This window comes from Geotrypetes seraphini, chromosome 7 (assembly GCF_902459505.1).
Source record: "Geotrypetes seraphini chromosome 7, aGeoSer1.1, whole genome shotgun sequence".
NCBI lineage: Eukaryota > Metazoa > Chordata > Amphibia > Gymnophiona > Dermophiidae > Geotrypetes > Geotrypetes seraphini.
In genome coordinates, this window is record NC_047090.1 from 115,251,888 (window position 1) to 115,267,227 (window position 15,340).

The window sequence follows — 15,340 nt, forward strand, 5'->3', positions numbered from 1 at the left end:
GATTGATGTCTTGATTACCGAAACACAGTCCAGAGGTTAACATGCAGTATACGTACCTTTGTCAAAGGGTACGCAGCGCCGACGCTATTTGTCTCCCAACTTCCTTCTGCCATTCCTTCGTCTTCTCTCCCCAGCCTCCCTGGCCCAGCAGTGGCAGCTCACTGTGTGTTTTCAACTTCCCCACACAACTCCCGCTAGCGTTAGTTTAGCCGGCAATTCCATCAGGCAACCTCAGGGCTTTTGCTACTAGGCCGGCCCACCACCGTTGAAGAAACGTCCTCTTTCGTCAGAGGCAGGCTGAGCATAAGAACTTAAGAATAGCCTTACTGGGTCAGAGCAATGGTCCTTCAAGCCCAGTAGACCGTTCTCATGGTGGCCAATCCAGGTGACTAGTACCTTGTCAAAACCCAAGGAGTAGCAATATTCTATGCTACCGATACAGGGCAAGCAATGGCTTCCCCCATGTCTTTCTCAATAACAGACTATGGACTTTTCCTCCAGGAACTTGTCCAAACCTTTCTTAAAACCAGCTACGCTATCCGCTGTTACCACATATTCTTGCATATTCCAGAGCTTAACTATTCTCTGAGTGAAAAAAATTTTCCTCCTATTGGTTTTAAAAGTATTTCCCTGTAACTTCATCGAGTGTCCCCTAGTCTTTGTAATTTTTGACGGAGTGAAAAATCGATCCACTTGAACCTGTTCTATTCCACTCAGGATTTTGTAGACTTCAATCATATCTCCCCTCAGCCGTCTCTTTTCCAAGCTGAAGAGCCCTAACCATTTTAGTCTATCCTCATATAAGATGAGATCCATCCCCTTTACCATCTTGGTCGCTCTTCTTTGAACCTTTTCTAGCACCACTATAACTTTCTTGAGATAAGGAGACCAGAATTGAACACAATACTCCAGAACAAAGGCCTGATGAGACTGTAGCTAAACTAACACTAGCGGCAGCTGTATGTGGAAGTTAAAAGTACTTAGTGAGTTGCTGCTAGGGCAAGGAGAGGTACTGCTGGACAGGGGGAGGGGGGAAGGAAAGCACAGTTACTTACTGTAACAGATGTTATCCAGGGACATCAGGCAGATATTCTCATATGTGAGTGATATCATCCACGGAGCCCTGGTATGGACATTTTAAAAGTGCATTTCCACTTTAAGATTTCAGAAAGTTCGCGATAGCCTGCACCACGCATGCATGCATGCCTGATGTAGACATGCATCTCCTCAGTTCAGTAAGCCAGCTAAGACACCAACCAGTGGAAGTAGGTTGGTTATGAGAATATCTACCTGCTGTCCATGGATAACACCTGTTAGGGTAGGTAACTGTGCTTTATCCCAGGTCAAGCAGGCAGCATATTCTCACATGTGGGTGACCTCCAAGCTAACCAGAATTGGATGGTGGGAGAGTTGGCCTTGTTTTAGGAAAATCAATTTTGTAATACTGACTGGCCGAAGTGCCCATCCCGTCTGGAAAATGACTCCAAATAGTAATGTGATGTGAATGCATGAACTGAGGACCAAATAACAGCTTTCTATATTTCGTCAATAGGAGTAGATCTAAGAAAAGTTACTGAAGCTTCCATAGCCTGAACCTTATGGGCTATGACACGACTCTTCAGTTGCAGCCCAGCCTGAGAATAACAGAATGATATACAGGAAGCCAACCAGTTGGAAATTGTTCTCTTCAAAACAGAATGCCCCAACTTGTTAGAATCAAAGGAGACAAAAAGTTGAGGAGACGTTCTATAAGGCTTTGTTCTGATGAGATAATAGGCCAAAGCTTACTTGCAATCCAGAGTATGAAGAGCTGTTTCTCCTGAGTGAGAATGAGGCTAAGGTAAAAACACTGGAAGCACAATTGACTGATTGAGATGAAATTCAGTGACGACTTTGGGCAGAAACTTCGGATATGTGAAGTACCACTTTATCATGGCGGAACACTATGAATGGCAGATCTGCCACTAATGCTGGAAGTTCACTGACTATTCTGGCAGAGGTAAAAGTGAAATGAGAAAAACAACTTTCCAGGTAAGGTACTTGACATGAGCCGTAGACATTGGTTCAAATGGAGGCTTCATCAACCTAGCAAGACTATTGAGGTCCCAGACTACTGGAGGTGGCTTGAGAGGTGGTTTAACATTGAAAAGACCTTTCATGAATCTGGAGACTAGAGGATGAGCAGTTATGGGTTAACCCTCAACTGGTTGGTGAAAAGATGTAATAGCGCTGAGATGGACTCTAACACAGTGTTTTTCAACCTTTTTACACCTATGGACCGGCAGAAATAAAAGAATTATTCTGTGGACCGGCATTGGTCCGTGGACCGGCGGTTGAGGAACACTGGGCTAAGTCGTGGGCCAGACCCCGCCAATCTCTACCCAATCTCCACCCCAGACCCCGCCCCCATAATAGTACTAATTGCACCTTGCACGCCCCGTGCCTCATCTGGAAGCCTTCCCTCTGACGTTGCAACGTCAGAGAGAAGGCTTCCGGTTCAGGCGCAGGAATTCCTTAGGAGCCATTGCCCGTGGCTTTGTGCACTGAATCAGTTAGGAAGAGGTAGCTGGCTCGAAGATAACGCCGCATCGATCGCATCGTGGACCGGCGGTTGAAGAATACTGTTTTGGGCCTGATGCACGTGCTGGCCCTTTGGACCGGCAGGAAATTTCTGTGGACCAGCACTGGTCCATGGACCGGTGGTTGAAGAACAGTGCTCTAACAGATGTAGACTTAAGTCCCGAGTCAGACAAATGAAGAAAATAATCTAAAATCAGTGAAACTGAGGCGGAGGTTAGATCATGATGAAGAAGACACCAGGAAGTAAAAAAGAGTCCACTTTTGCTGATAACACTGCTGAGTGGCTGGTTTTCTGGAGGCTTCCAAAATAAGTCTTACAGGCTGAGAAAGATGAAGACTAGCAGTATTCAGCCCATGAGATACCAAGCTGTCAGGTGTAGGGACTGAAGGTTGGGATGTAGAAGTGAACCTGACTCTGTGTATGAAAAGATGAAAACAACAGCAGAGGTATTGGCTCCTACACACTGAGTTGAAGTAGAAGGGAGAACAAAGATTGCCTGGGCCACCGAGGAGCTATGAGAATCATGCTGGCTGTCTCCTGCTTGGCTTTGACAAGAGTCTTTAGAATGAGAGCCGTGGGTGGAAACGCATAAAGAAACTTGTGTCCCCAATCCAGTAGGAATGCATCCACTTCCAGGCGGTGAGGTGAGTAGAGTCTGTAGTTCTCTACATTAAGAGAGCCAGCTCACACTGATTTTAAAATAGGAGTCAGAATAATCTGAGATTACATTACATTACATTAGTGATTTTTATTCCGCTTGTACCTTGCGGTTCAAAGCGGATTACATAAGAAGAGAACTGGACATTTCCAGGAGGGTACATTACATTGGAGAATATAGATTGAGGGTATAGACTTAACACTGGATGATAATCAGGTTACATTACATAACAAGTATTCTGTTTCCTTACATTGGTAGATAGTCGGTTTCGGTAGGATAATTTAGGTTTCAGGTAGCTTTCTTGGCATTTCATTTTTTTTTTTTTTAACTAATTGGTCGATTGAGGGTATGGTGCCAGGGAGTGAGCAGAGCATGGTCGGAGTAAGAGGGGAAGAGGAGAGGGAGATTAGGTAGATTGTATATACTTTTTTAACAGAAGTGTTTTGATTTCTTTACGGAATGCTTTGAGGTCAGATGTTGTGGTTAACAATCTGGTGATGGAGGGTTTGAGTTTTGCTGCATGCGTTGCTAGGAGGTTATCATATAGCTTTTTGCGATGAATGCCTTTGAGTGGTGGATATGAGAATGGTGTCAGTGTTCTTCTTGTTCTGGGTGGAAGGTTACGATTTAGGCGATTGTTTAGATAGGCAGGTGCAGTACCGTTAATTACTTTGAAGAGTAGACAGTATAGTTTGAATTGAATTCTGGCTCGAATCGGTAGCCAATGTGAGTCTAGGTAGGCATTGGTGATGTAGTCAAATTTTCCGAGGGAGTAGATTAGTCTGAGAGCTGTGTTCTGAACGGTCTGTAGTTTTTTGATCATGTTTGCGGGGCAAGGTAGATATAGAATATTGCAGTAGTCCACAAGACCTAGTACCAGGGATTGTACAATGATCCTATAGTGTTCTTTGTCCAAGAATTTCCTTATTTTTCTTAAGTTGCGCATTGTGAAGAATGCTTTTTGGGTAGTTTTGTTGATTTGAGTCTGCATAGTGCAGCACCTGTCTATCAGCACTCCCAGGATTTTGAGTGAGGGTATTTGGTTGCTTTAATTTCCAGGTCTGTTATGGATGGGTTTTTGTCCGTTTCAAGCATTAGGAATTTGGTTTTGTCTGAGTTTAGTTTCAGTTTGTGGTTTGTCATCCATTTTTCTACTTCTTCCAGTATTATTTCCAGGTGTCCTGTTGAGGTGTGGTCTTGGGTTTCGAAGGGGAGGAGAATAGTTATGTCATCTGCGTAGCTGAATGATGTTACGTTTAGGTTGTCTAAAGTGGTACTGAGGGAGGAGATGAAGAGATTGAATAGAATGGGCGATAGCTGGGACCCCTGCGGGACTCCGCATGGATTTGACAATGGGTTAGATTTCGTATCATTTGTCTTAACTCTGTACATTCTTGTTTTAAGGAATCCTTGGAACCAGTTGTAAACCACGCCTGAGATCCCTATTGCGTCAAGTATCTGGAGTAGTATGGTATGATCAACTAGATTGAAAGCGGCGGAAAGATCTAGTTGGATAATTAGGATCCTGTGTCCTTTACTGAGGTATTGTCGGGCTATGTCTAGTAGTGTAGCTAGTAGTGTTTCCGTGCTGTGGTATGATCTAAATCCTGATTGAGAGGAATGAAGTATATTATGGTCAACTAGGTAGTTGGTGAGGTATTGAGCCACAAGTCCTTCAATCGGTTTGACATATAATGGGATCGAAGCGATAGGTCTATAGTTGGTAGGAGTGTCTATAATGCATCAGGATAAACACCTTCTGAAAATACCATATTCACGAAATGAGTCAATCAAATAATATTACAAGGAATATTCTTTAGCAAGTAAGATGGGATACATCCAAGACACAAACCCTCTCCTGTTACTAAATTGCAGTAGAGGTTTCTACCACGGACCAGAGCGCTAAATGCTATGAAACTGCTCCAGTGCTCAAAGGAATTCAATGAGTGTCAGAGCATTTAGTAAAAACCTCTACTGCAGTTTAGTAAAAGGAGAAGTAAACTTCTTAGATGCCTTACTTAAAATATGAGCCACCAATTCTTTATCCACAGGAAGAAAATGACTCCAAATCTTATATCCTGGTATATCATTATGTGATTGGGCCGAGCGGAAATTATCTGTCACAAATCTGTCGCCAGGCACTTCCTGGTCTTCGACTAGGCTAAAACAAAACAGCACTCACATTCTTGTTAATGCATACAGTCCATTTCTAAATCCTGTGACCAGAACTCCTCCAGGTCTTCTTGGTCACTACTGGGTCCTCCCTGACCCTCATTGGCCCTCCAGGTCTTCTGGCAGCTCCCAATACCATTACCAGTCGCCACCTGCCCCACCAGATCCTTCACTGGTCACTCAACAGTCCCCGGTCAGCCGAGGAGCTCCACTCTTCTGACTTGTTGTGGGGCTACTGTCGGTCCCTTACTCCCCAGCCTCATGGTCCCCACAGATCCTGGATACTTCACCAGTCCCACTGCTGGTCATTAAGCCTGGGATCCCCCCACCCTCCTGGACTCCAGGCTCTACCAGACCCTCCAGCTACTCCTTCTTCCAGGCCCTTCCCAGCCAGTCTCTCTCTGAGGGCTCTTCAGTCCATCAATCGCTGTGAGGACCCTTTCCAGTCGCTCAATCTCCTGGTCACTACACCTCCACCAGGCTCCCTGCTGTTCATCAAGCTTGAGCCCCCAGTTGGACTCCAAGCTCTACCGGGCAGGCCAGTCTATCAGGCTTACCAAACTTTAGACCAAAGCCAGCATTCCTCCCCTTGAGAGTTGCTTGACTTCCGAAGCGCACTGTCCTGAAGGTGTTCTTTCCAACACCCTTTTCCACTCAGGGTGAGTGCAAAAGCTCCCAGGTGCCTTTACAGATCTCATATGCAAATGATCTCCTTTTCTACTGCTCAGATTCCCTCTGCTGGCATGTGAAAGGAACTTCACCTTGTCACACATTATCACTAATACCGTCTCACTTAGCATTAGAGAATGACACGGGGAAAAAATCTGTCCCCGTCACCGGCCCACCATCCTCTGCACCGCCCCGTCACCGCCGTTCCCTTCACCGCCCCGTCACCGTCACCCCTTTCACCGCCCCGTCACCGCCACTGCCATCCCATTCACTGCCCCGTCACCGTCCCCGCTGCATCCATATAAGCCTTAGTACTGTAATATTTAGCTTATTCCTTTCTTATAAATCAAAGTTCCTGCTGCTGAACTAGAGAAAGAGATGTTCAGCTGGCAGGGCTTTGTTTATAAATTTTTATCAACACAACTAATATACTATTTTATCCTAAAGCAAAAAATAAATAAATAAATATAATTTTTTTTTCTACCTTTGTTGTCTGGTTTCTGCTTTCCACATCTTCTCATTCAATTCCTTCCATCCACTGTGTGTCTTCTCTCTGCGTCTTCCATTTGCTGTTACTGTGCCTCTCCCTTAACCCCCCCCCCCAATTGGTCTAGCACCCATCTTCTTCTCTCCGCTCCCGCATAGTCTGGCATCTGTCTTCTTCCCACTCTGTCTTCCACATTTCCCTTGGGGGTCTGTTCCTCTCCACCCTCCTTCAATGTCTGTCCTATTCCTTTCCACCACCACCCTTCCCTCCCTCCTTTACCATCTGTTCCTTTCTACTACCCTTCAGCTCCTCTCGCGTGGCCTATCTACCTTCCTTCCTCTTATTTTCATGGCACGTTACAATGTAATTTGTGCAAGCCACTGGAGCCTGCAAGCTCGGTCCCTGTCCCATCCCCACAAACCATCTCGCTTCTGTGCTCCTATTTTCTCCATTTCTAATATCTCCCCTATGTATCTGTCATTGCCCCCCCTGTGTCCATATACCATCCCCATGGCATGTCCCCTTTATGTCTCTGTCCCTATGCCCCATGCACATAATTTCCCCTCTTTCTGTTACCTTCCTGTGTCCAGATTTCCCCTATCTTCCTCTTCCATACCAGTGTGTCTCTTCTTTTCAACCCCATCTAGCTTTTTTCCCTCTTTCTTCCCCCCCCCCCCCTGCTTCTAGCATCTGGCTCACCTGCCTGTCCTTCCCTTTCTTTCCTGCTGTGGGTTTTTCTTTCCGACTTCATCCCCTTGGCCCAGAATCCTTTTCCCTTTCACTCCCTCCTTCCAATTTGAGCCGGGAACACTAGCGATCGCACGGTCCCCGCAGCTCACACCCGCCTGCCCAATCGATTCTAGTGTTTAGCCAGCTCTCTCCCTTCTCCTCACCTTAGTTTGTAGATTTTCTTTTTCGGCGACCCGCACGCTATCAGAGAGCTGCGCACGCGCGGCTGCTCAGTGTTCAATCTTCTGCTCTGACGCAACCGGAAACAGGAAGTTGCAGCAGAGCAGAAGACTGAACACTGAGCAGCCGCGCGTGCGCGGCTCTCTGATAGCGTGCGGGTCGCCGAAAAAGAAAATCTACAAACTAAGGTGAGGAGAAGGGAGAGAGCTGGCTAAACACTAGAATCGATTGGGCAGGCGGGTGTGAGCTGCGGGGACCGCGCGATCCTTCATGCCTCACTGCGGGGACAAGACCATTCACCGCCCCGCGGGCGGTGAATAGCCTTGTCCCCGTCGCCGCAGCGACTGCTAGTTTTCTTCCCCGTTTTCGGCGGGTGACCCGCGGCTAAAATGCGGTGGCCGCGGGTAAACCGCCACCGTGTCATTCTCTACTTAGCATAACTCTCCATATTGATGTCAACATGATGCTGCTAAGTAAGTCACACTTCTTTTATACAGTAGACTCTCAGTTAACTGGCACCCATGTGGATTGGTAGATGCCGAATAAATTTAGTTTCTAGTTGCTTGAGAGTTACTATTAAAATTAGGTGTAACTATCGTATATACTCAAATATAAACCAAGATTTTAGCTCAAAAATTGGGCAAAAAATGGGGATCTCAATTTATATTCGAGCCCACCTGAAGACCACTGTCGTACTATCTACTAAATAAATTGTATTCCATACACAGTGATTGGCTGAATTACACATTTCTGAGTGTATGTAAATTTCATTCTGCGAGTTAAGTGATTGTAACACTTAATTCAAATACATGGAGATCTTTTTTCTCTTTATATTCAACTTAATTTATCTCCTGATTTTTGATAGTTAGTCTAAGTACACAGCTTTGCTTACTCATTTTTTGACTTAGTTTCTAATTAGAGACAAAGAGAAAAATTATTACAGGTAACCAACCCCCCCCCCCCCCACTGTACTGCAGTCATAGAAGCCAATTTTTCAAAATTATTAAGGAGTGTTAATCCCAATGGAAATTACCTCTCCCTGGACACAGTCAAGAAGTTTCTTCAATATTGGGGATGCTCAAGCATCCACAGATTAGCTTGTATAACTGCAGTCCCTTTATGTAACAGAACCCTTATTCACACCTGACATTTTTAGAATTCTTACCACTGGATTGGGTTTGGGAGAATAAACCCGTCCTTGTTTGGCTCCACTGACAGATTTACATTTCACAAATGAAGGCTCTTCTGGGTAAGGAGACAGTTGTTTTACAGGCTCAACTGCAGATGATGTTGGAATGTAAATAGGTTCTGGATCAACTTCTCCTTCTGCTTGTTCCCAAATTCTGTAACTACCAACAGGCTGCTCAGGTTCAGCATCACAAACTGCTATACAGGGAAAGAAACAGATAAAATGTTTCTCAGTTTTTATTTTTCAGCTTTTCAAAGCACATTAAGACCAAGTAGAATATTTATTTAAGAATATCCTATCATCAACAGAGACAACAGCACCCTCAAATTTCTCCCCTAATACTGTATAAGCTCTCACTCACTATTCCCGGTTTTCTTATTCGCAAATTTAATTATTCGCGATTTTTTCTTCTTCTAATTTTCATCTATTTGCAGGCTGCCCGAACCTCCCCGGACCTTACCTGGTGGTCTAGCGGTGACACGGGGCAGGAGTGATCTTCCTAAGCCTCTGCCCCATGAAGAGCCGTTATCAAAATGGCTACCCTGAGGTTCCCACTGTAGTCTCGGGACTTCAACAGGAACTCATGGCAGCCATTTTGATGATGGCTCTGCATGGGGCAGGAGCGTAGGAAGATCGCTCCTGCCCCACATCACCGCTAGACCACCAGATAAGGTCTGGGGACGCAAGAGAGAAGCATGGGTGGGTCAGAGCCAGCCCAAAAACTTATTTGCGATTTTTCCCTATTTGCGGGCCGGCTCTGCACCTAACCCCCACGAATATGGAGGAAGAAGTATGTGTATGTATATATCTATAATAATAATATGCTAAGCGCGCATGCGCACTCTTATCCCGTGTTCCCTGAGATCTGATCTGTCGGGATGTGGCCGGCAGAGTGTGCATGCGCCCGAAGGACCGACCAGGTAACACACCGCGACTCCCCCTCCCTCTACCCGGCACACCACTAACACGGCGCGACACCCCACCACCACCACCACCGACCCTATCCGCCACACCTGAAACCCCCGTTGACCCTCCCAGCCAAACCTCCCACCACTACACGGCCGACAAACTTAGCAGCTCTAGCAGCGTCCCAGGCACACTAAACACGCTGCTTCAGCTCTTCTACTGGCCTAATTTCCTCTGCCGCGTAACTGATGACATCATCAGGGAAGCAGAAGAGGAAATTAGGCCAGTAGAAGAGCCGAAGCAGCGTGTTTACTGTGCCTAGGATGCTGCTGGAGCTGCGAGGTTTGTCGGCCGTGTAGCGGTGGGAGGGTCGGCTGGGAGGGTCAACGGAGGTTTCTGGTGTGCCGGGTAGGGTCGGCGGGGGGAAAGGAGGGGTTTAAAAACATGCTGCTCAGGGGGATGAGAGGCAGGCAGGCAGACTAGCATGGGGGGTGGGGGGTTTTCAATGGAAGGGGGATGGGAGGCAGGCAGGCTGGCATCGGAGTGGGGGGTGGGGGTTTCAATGGAAGGCAGGCAGGCTGGTATCGGGGGGGGAGGTTTCATTGAAACATGCTGCTCAGGGGGATGGGAGGCAGGCAGGCAGGCTGGCATGGGGGTAGGGGGTTCAATGGAAGGGAGGCAGGCAGGCATCGGACGGGGGTGGGGGGGTTTCCAATTCAAACATGCTGCTCAGGGGGATGGGAGGCAGGCAGGCAGGCTGGCATCGGGGACGGGGGGTTAATGGAAACATGCTGATCAGGGGGATGGGAGGCAGGCAGGCAGACTGGCATCAGGTGAGTTAAATGGAAACATATTGCTCAGGGGGATGGGAGGCAGGCAGGCTGGCATTGGGGGTGGGGGTGGGACAAAGTCTGGAAGATAATGATGAGGACATAAGGAGGCACTGGGGGCACTAAGGACATATAAATGGCCACTGATGGCACTAAGGACATAGGATGCACTGAGGGCACTAAGCGGGACAGAGGCACTGGGGGCACTAAGAACACAGGAAGGAGGCACTGGGGGCACTAAGGACATAGGAAGGAGGCACTGGGGGCACTAAGGACACAGTACGCTGGCACTGGGGCACTAAGGACATAGTACGTGGGCACTAGGGCACTAAGGACATAGTACAGAGGCACTGAGGGCACTAAGGACATGGGAAAAAGGCACTATGGGCATTATGGACACAGGAAGGAGGTAATGGGGGCACTAAGGACATAGGAAGAGGTACTAAGGACATGGGAAGGAAGCATTAGAGACACAGGAAGGAGGCACTGAGGGCACTAAGGACATAGGAAGAGGTACTAAGGACATAGGAAGGAGGCACTAAGGACATAGGGAGAGACACAGACAGAAAAAAATGACAGACAGGCAGCGTGCAAGGAGAGAGCACCCGTTAATGTAACAGATTTAAAGACTAGTGTGTGTATATATATATATAAAAAACACATATATACTAGTCTTTAAGCCCATTACATTAACAGCTGCTAGAATAGATGTGTATGTCTGTCTTTCTTTCTTTATTTCTCTCTCTCCTTGGCCGCTTTTTGTCTTTCTGTCTCTCTCTTTCCTCGGCTGTCCACAACCACTCCTTGCCTGCTCCCCCTGTCCAGCAGTAGCCCTTCTCCATTCCTTTTACCTCCCCTGTGTCCAGGAGCACCCCTTCACTACTCCCCCTGTCAGCAGCACCTCTTCCTTACTCTCCCTGTCTAGCAGCACTCCTTACCTGCTCCCCCTGTTCCTCTTCCTTGCTCCCCCTGTCCAACAGCACCCCTTACCTGCTCCCCCTATCCAGCATGGGCTTCCTGTGCAGTAAAATAGATACTTAAAGCAAACGGTTGCATATCATCAATAATATCCTCATAGGCCTTCCTGGGAAATCAATAAAATGCTTCTACAAAGTGGTGTGTAGTGTCTTCTTTGGCAATCCTGTGGTCATCAGCACCTGAGACCTCCGTCTGAAGGTAGCCCCTAAAGTCTAGATATAAGAACATAAGAATTGCCATTGCTGAGTCACACCAGTGGTCCATCATGCCCAGCAGTCCACTCACGCGGTGGCCCTCTGGTCTAAGACCAGCACCCTAATTGAGACTAGCCCTACCAGCGCACGTTCTTGTTCAGCAGAAATTTGTCTTACTTTGTCTTGAATCCTTGGAGGGTGTTTTCCCCTATAACAGCCTCTGGAAGAGCGTTCCAGCTTTCTACCACTCTCTGGGTGAAGAAGATCTTCCTTACGTTTGTACGGAATCTATTCCCTTTCAACTTTAGAGAGTGCCCTCTTGTTCTCCCTACCTTGGAGAGGGTGAACAACCTGTCCTTATCTACTAAGTCTATCCCCTTTAGAACCTTGAATGTTTCGATCATGTCCCCTCTCAATCTCCTCTGTTCGAGGGAGAAGAGGCCCAGTTTCTCTAACCTTTCGCTGTAGGCCAGCTCCTCCAACCCCTTAACCATCTTAGTCGTTTGTTATGCCTAGGGCCCGGGGGTAAATGAACTCAGCATACTACGTGACATGTCTCCTCAAGTCTGCTTATCTAACCTCCTTGACCTTAGTGTTACCTTGACAACATCAAAGGACAGTAAACTGCAACACCTCCTTGTTTATCTGAATGTTCTGACTTCCTTTGCCTGCGTGTCGCCGGGATAGCATCAAAGGGATAGTGAAGACAGATGGTAACCCAGTCTCTGCAAACACCTCCTTAATAACATCAAAAGGACAGTAACGCCAAATGGGACCGGAATGTTGTCCAAACAACATCAAAGGTTTCCGCAACACGTACCTCTTTGACCTGGGTGTTGTCAAAACAAAGAACACCGGGTGTTCCGGAATCGTAAACAAAAGAGCAGGACCAGCTGTTGTACTAATAGCAGGACCAGCTGTTTATGCTTTTGAACTCAGCAGCTTATAAGGACGGGATTCTGCTCCTAACATTAGAATCCAAGACATCCCAGGAACAGGATCCAAGATGTCTCAAGGGGCAGTCTCCCTTGTCTACTCGCCTATCTATTGAGGGATTCCCAATTGTGAAGGTAGAGTGTTTGACTGAGATACGGTGATGATGCTATTTTATTCTTATATATATATATATATATATATATATATATATATATATATATATATATATACAGTGGTGCCTCGCATAACGGCCGCCTCGCACAGCGGACGCTGCGCACAACGAACTTTATGTCATGATCCGTATAACGTACTTCGTTTCACACAACGAAGTCGCCCGAGCTGCATCCTTCCGGGGTTCCTGCGGGGTTGGATCGCAGCGGGGTTGGTCGAGGGTAGTCTCCTTCTCCTTACCTGCCCTGTCGCAGCACACAGCCGAACGGAAATCTTCCCGATGTCAGCGCTGACGTCGGAGGGAGGGCTTAAGCAAAGCCCTCCCTTCCTCCGACGTCAGCGCTGACATCAGGAAGACTTCCGGTCGGCTGTGTGCGGCTGCGGCAGGGCAGGTAGGAAGAAGGCAATGGCGAACGAAAGAGGGGGGAGGGGGCGGTCCGCCCCGAAGAATGCGCACAGCTGGTCAGGTCCCCCGATCGACCGACAACAGGCCCGGCCGACAAACCTCCCTGCCCTGTAGCCGCGAATCTAAATTACCTCTTACAGCAGCTTCAATAATCCAGCTGCTGTAAGAAGGTAATTTAGATTCGCGGCTACAGGACAGGGAGATTTGTCCGACCGGGCCTGTTCTGTTGTCGGTCGGGTGCAAAAGCGCCACAAAGGTGGAGGCAGGGAGGGAGGAAAGGTGGAGTGGAGAAGAAAAGACGCTTAAGGGGGGAGAAGGCCGCTGAAAGCACATGTTGGAGCAGGGGATGAGAGGGAGGGAGAGAAGGGGAAATATTGGACAAGGGCAGAAGGGATGCTAAATCATAGGGTGACAGGCAGAGAGAACAACAGGAAAAAGAGTGGAAGCAATCTTGAACCCTGAGGGTGAGGGCAGAGAGAGGTGGTGAGATGATTGATCATGGGGAGAGGGACAAAAGGGAATAGAGATGGGATAGGAAGATAGTGGAAGTAAAAGGACAGGGAGATGTATGTTTTTAGATGTATCTAAATAAAAATAATAACAAAAAATTTATCTTTTTTATGTCATCTTAGCATATTTTATGCTGCAGAACGAATTATTTTTTTTACATGTATTCCTATGGGAAAACGCGTTTCACATAACGAACGTTTCACATAACAAACTTGCTCCTGGAACCAATTAAGTTCGTTGTGTGAGGCACCACTGTATATGTATAATAAAGTGTGATTGTTTATGCTTTATATTGTCTGTGTGCTTTTCTGAGTGTCACTGATCATCCCATTTGACAGAAATAAGTGGCAGAACATCGTTCTTCTCTGGACCCTTTCGAGTAGTACCTTGTCCTTCTTCATGTATGGCGACCAGTGCTGGACGCAGTACTCCAGGTGAGGGCATACCATGGCCCAGTACAGCGGCATGATAACCTTCTCTGATCTGTTCGTGATCCCTTCTTTATCATTCCTAGCATTCTGTTTGCCCTTTTTGATGCCGCCGCACATTGTGTGTACGGCTTCATCGACTTGTCGATCAGAACTCCCAAGTCCCTTTCCTTGGAGGTCTCTCCAAGTACTGCCCCGGATATCCTGTATTCGTGCATGAGATTTTTGTTACCGACATGCATCACTTTACACTTATCCACAATGAACCTCATCTGCCATGTCGATGCCCATTCCTCGAGCTTGATTATGTCACGTTGCAGATCTTCGCAATCCCCCTGTGTCTTTACTACTCTGAATAACTTCGTATCATCCGCAAATTTAATCACCTCGCTCGTCTTACCTATGTCTAGATCATTTATAAAGATGTTAAAGAGCACGGGTCCAAACACCGAGCCTTTGCGGCACCCCACTGGTGACGCTCTTCCAGTCCGAGTATTGTCCATTTACCCCCACTCTCTGTTTCCTATGCTCCAGCCAGTTTTTAATCCACATGAGTATTTCACCCTCAATTCCATGGCTTGCAATTTTCCGAAATAGTCGTTCATGCAGAACCTTGTCGAACGCCTTCTGAAAATCCAGATATACAATGTCGACCGGATCACCCTTATCTGTCTGTCTGTTTACTCCCTCAAAGAAGTGCAGCAAGTTCGTCAAACACAATCTGCCTTTGCTAAAATCATGCTGACTTATCCTCATCAGCCCGTGTCCGTCAAGCTGATCAATGATGCTGTCCTTTATCAGTGACTCTACCATCTTTCCCGGTACCGAGGTCAGACTCACCGGTCTGTAGTTCCCCGGATCTCCCCTCGAACCTTTCTTGAAGAACGGTGTAACATTCGCCACCTTCCAGTCTTCCGGAATCTTTCCTGATTTGATTGATAGATTGGCTATTAGTTGAAGCAGTTCAGCTATGGTCCCTTTCAGTTCCTTGATGACCCTCGGATGGATGCCATCCGGTCCCAGGGATTTATCGCTCTTAAGCTTATCAATCTGCCTCCTCTAGACTGACCGTCAATCCTATCAGCTTTCCATCTTCGTTTCCAGCATATAGCCTGATGGGTTCCGGTATGCTGTGTTCATCTTCTTCGGTAAATACAGATGCAAAAAATGTGTTCAGTTTGTCAGCGATTGCTTTGTCCTCCTTTAGCGCTCCCTTTATTCCATGGTCATCCAACGGTCCCACCACTTCCTTTGCAGGTCGTTTCCCCTTAATATATCGAAAGAACGGCTTGAAGTTCTTCACCTCCTTGGCTATT

At 47.1% G+C, this 15,340-nt stretch overlaps 1 protein-coding gene across 7 annotated transcripts in view; it reads right to left on the reverse strand.

The window, feature by feature from the left end:
- Positions 1–15,340, reverse strand: part of MGA (MAX dimerization protein MGA) — a 479,481-nt gene that overhangs the window by 313,074 nt on the left and 151,067 nt on the right. For 6 of the 7 annotated variants that reach the window (XM_033951892.1, XM_033951893.1, XM_033951890.1 and 3 more), the window contains one exon: positions 8,642–8,862. In XM_033951892.1, coding sequence (XP_033807783.1) covers positions 8,642–8,862 — 221 coding nt within the window. The remainder of the gene's footprint in view (positions 1–8,641; positions 8,863–15,340) is intronic. The other variant, XM_033951894.1, reaches the window with a different exon arrangement.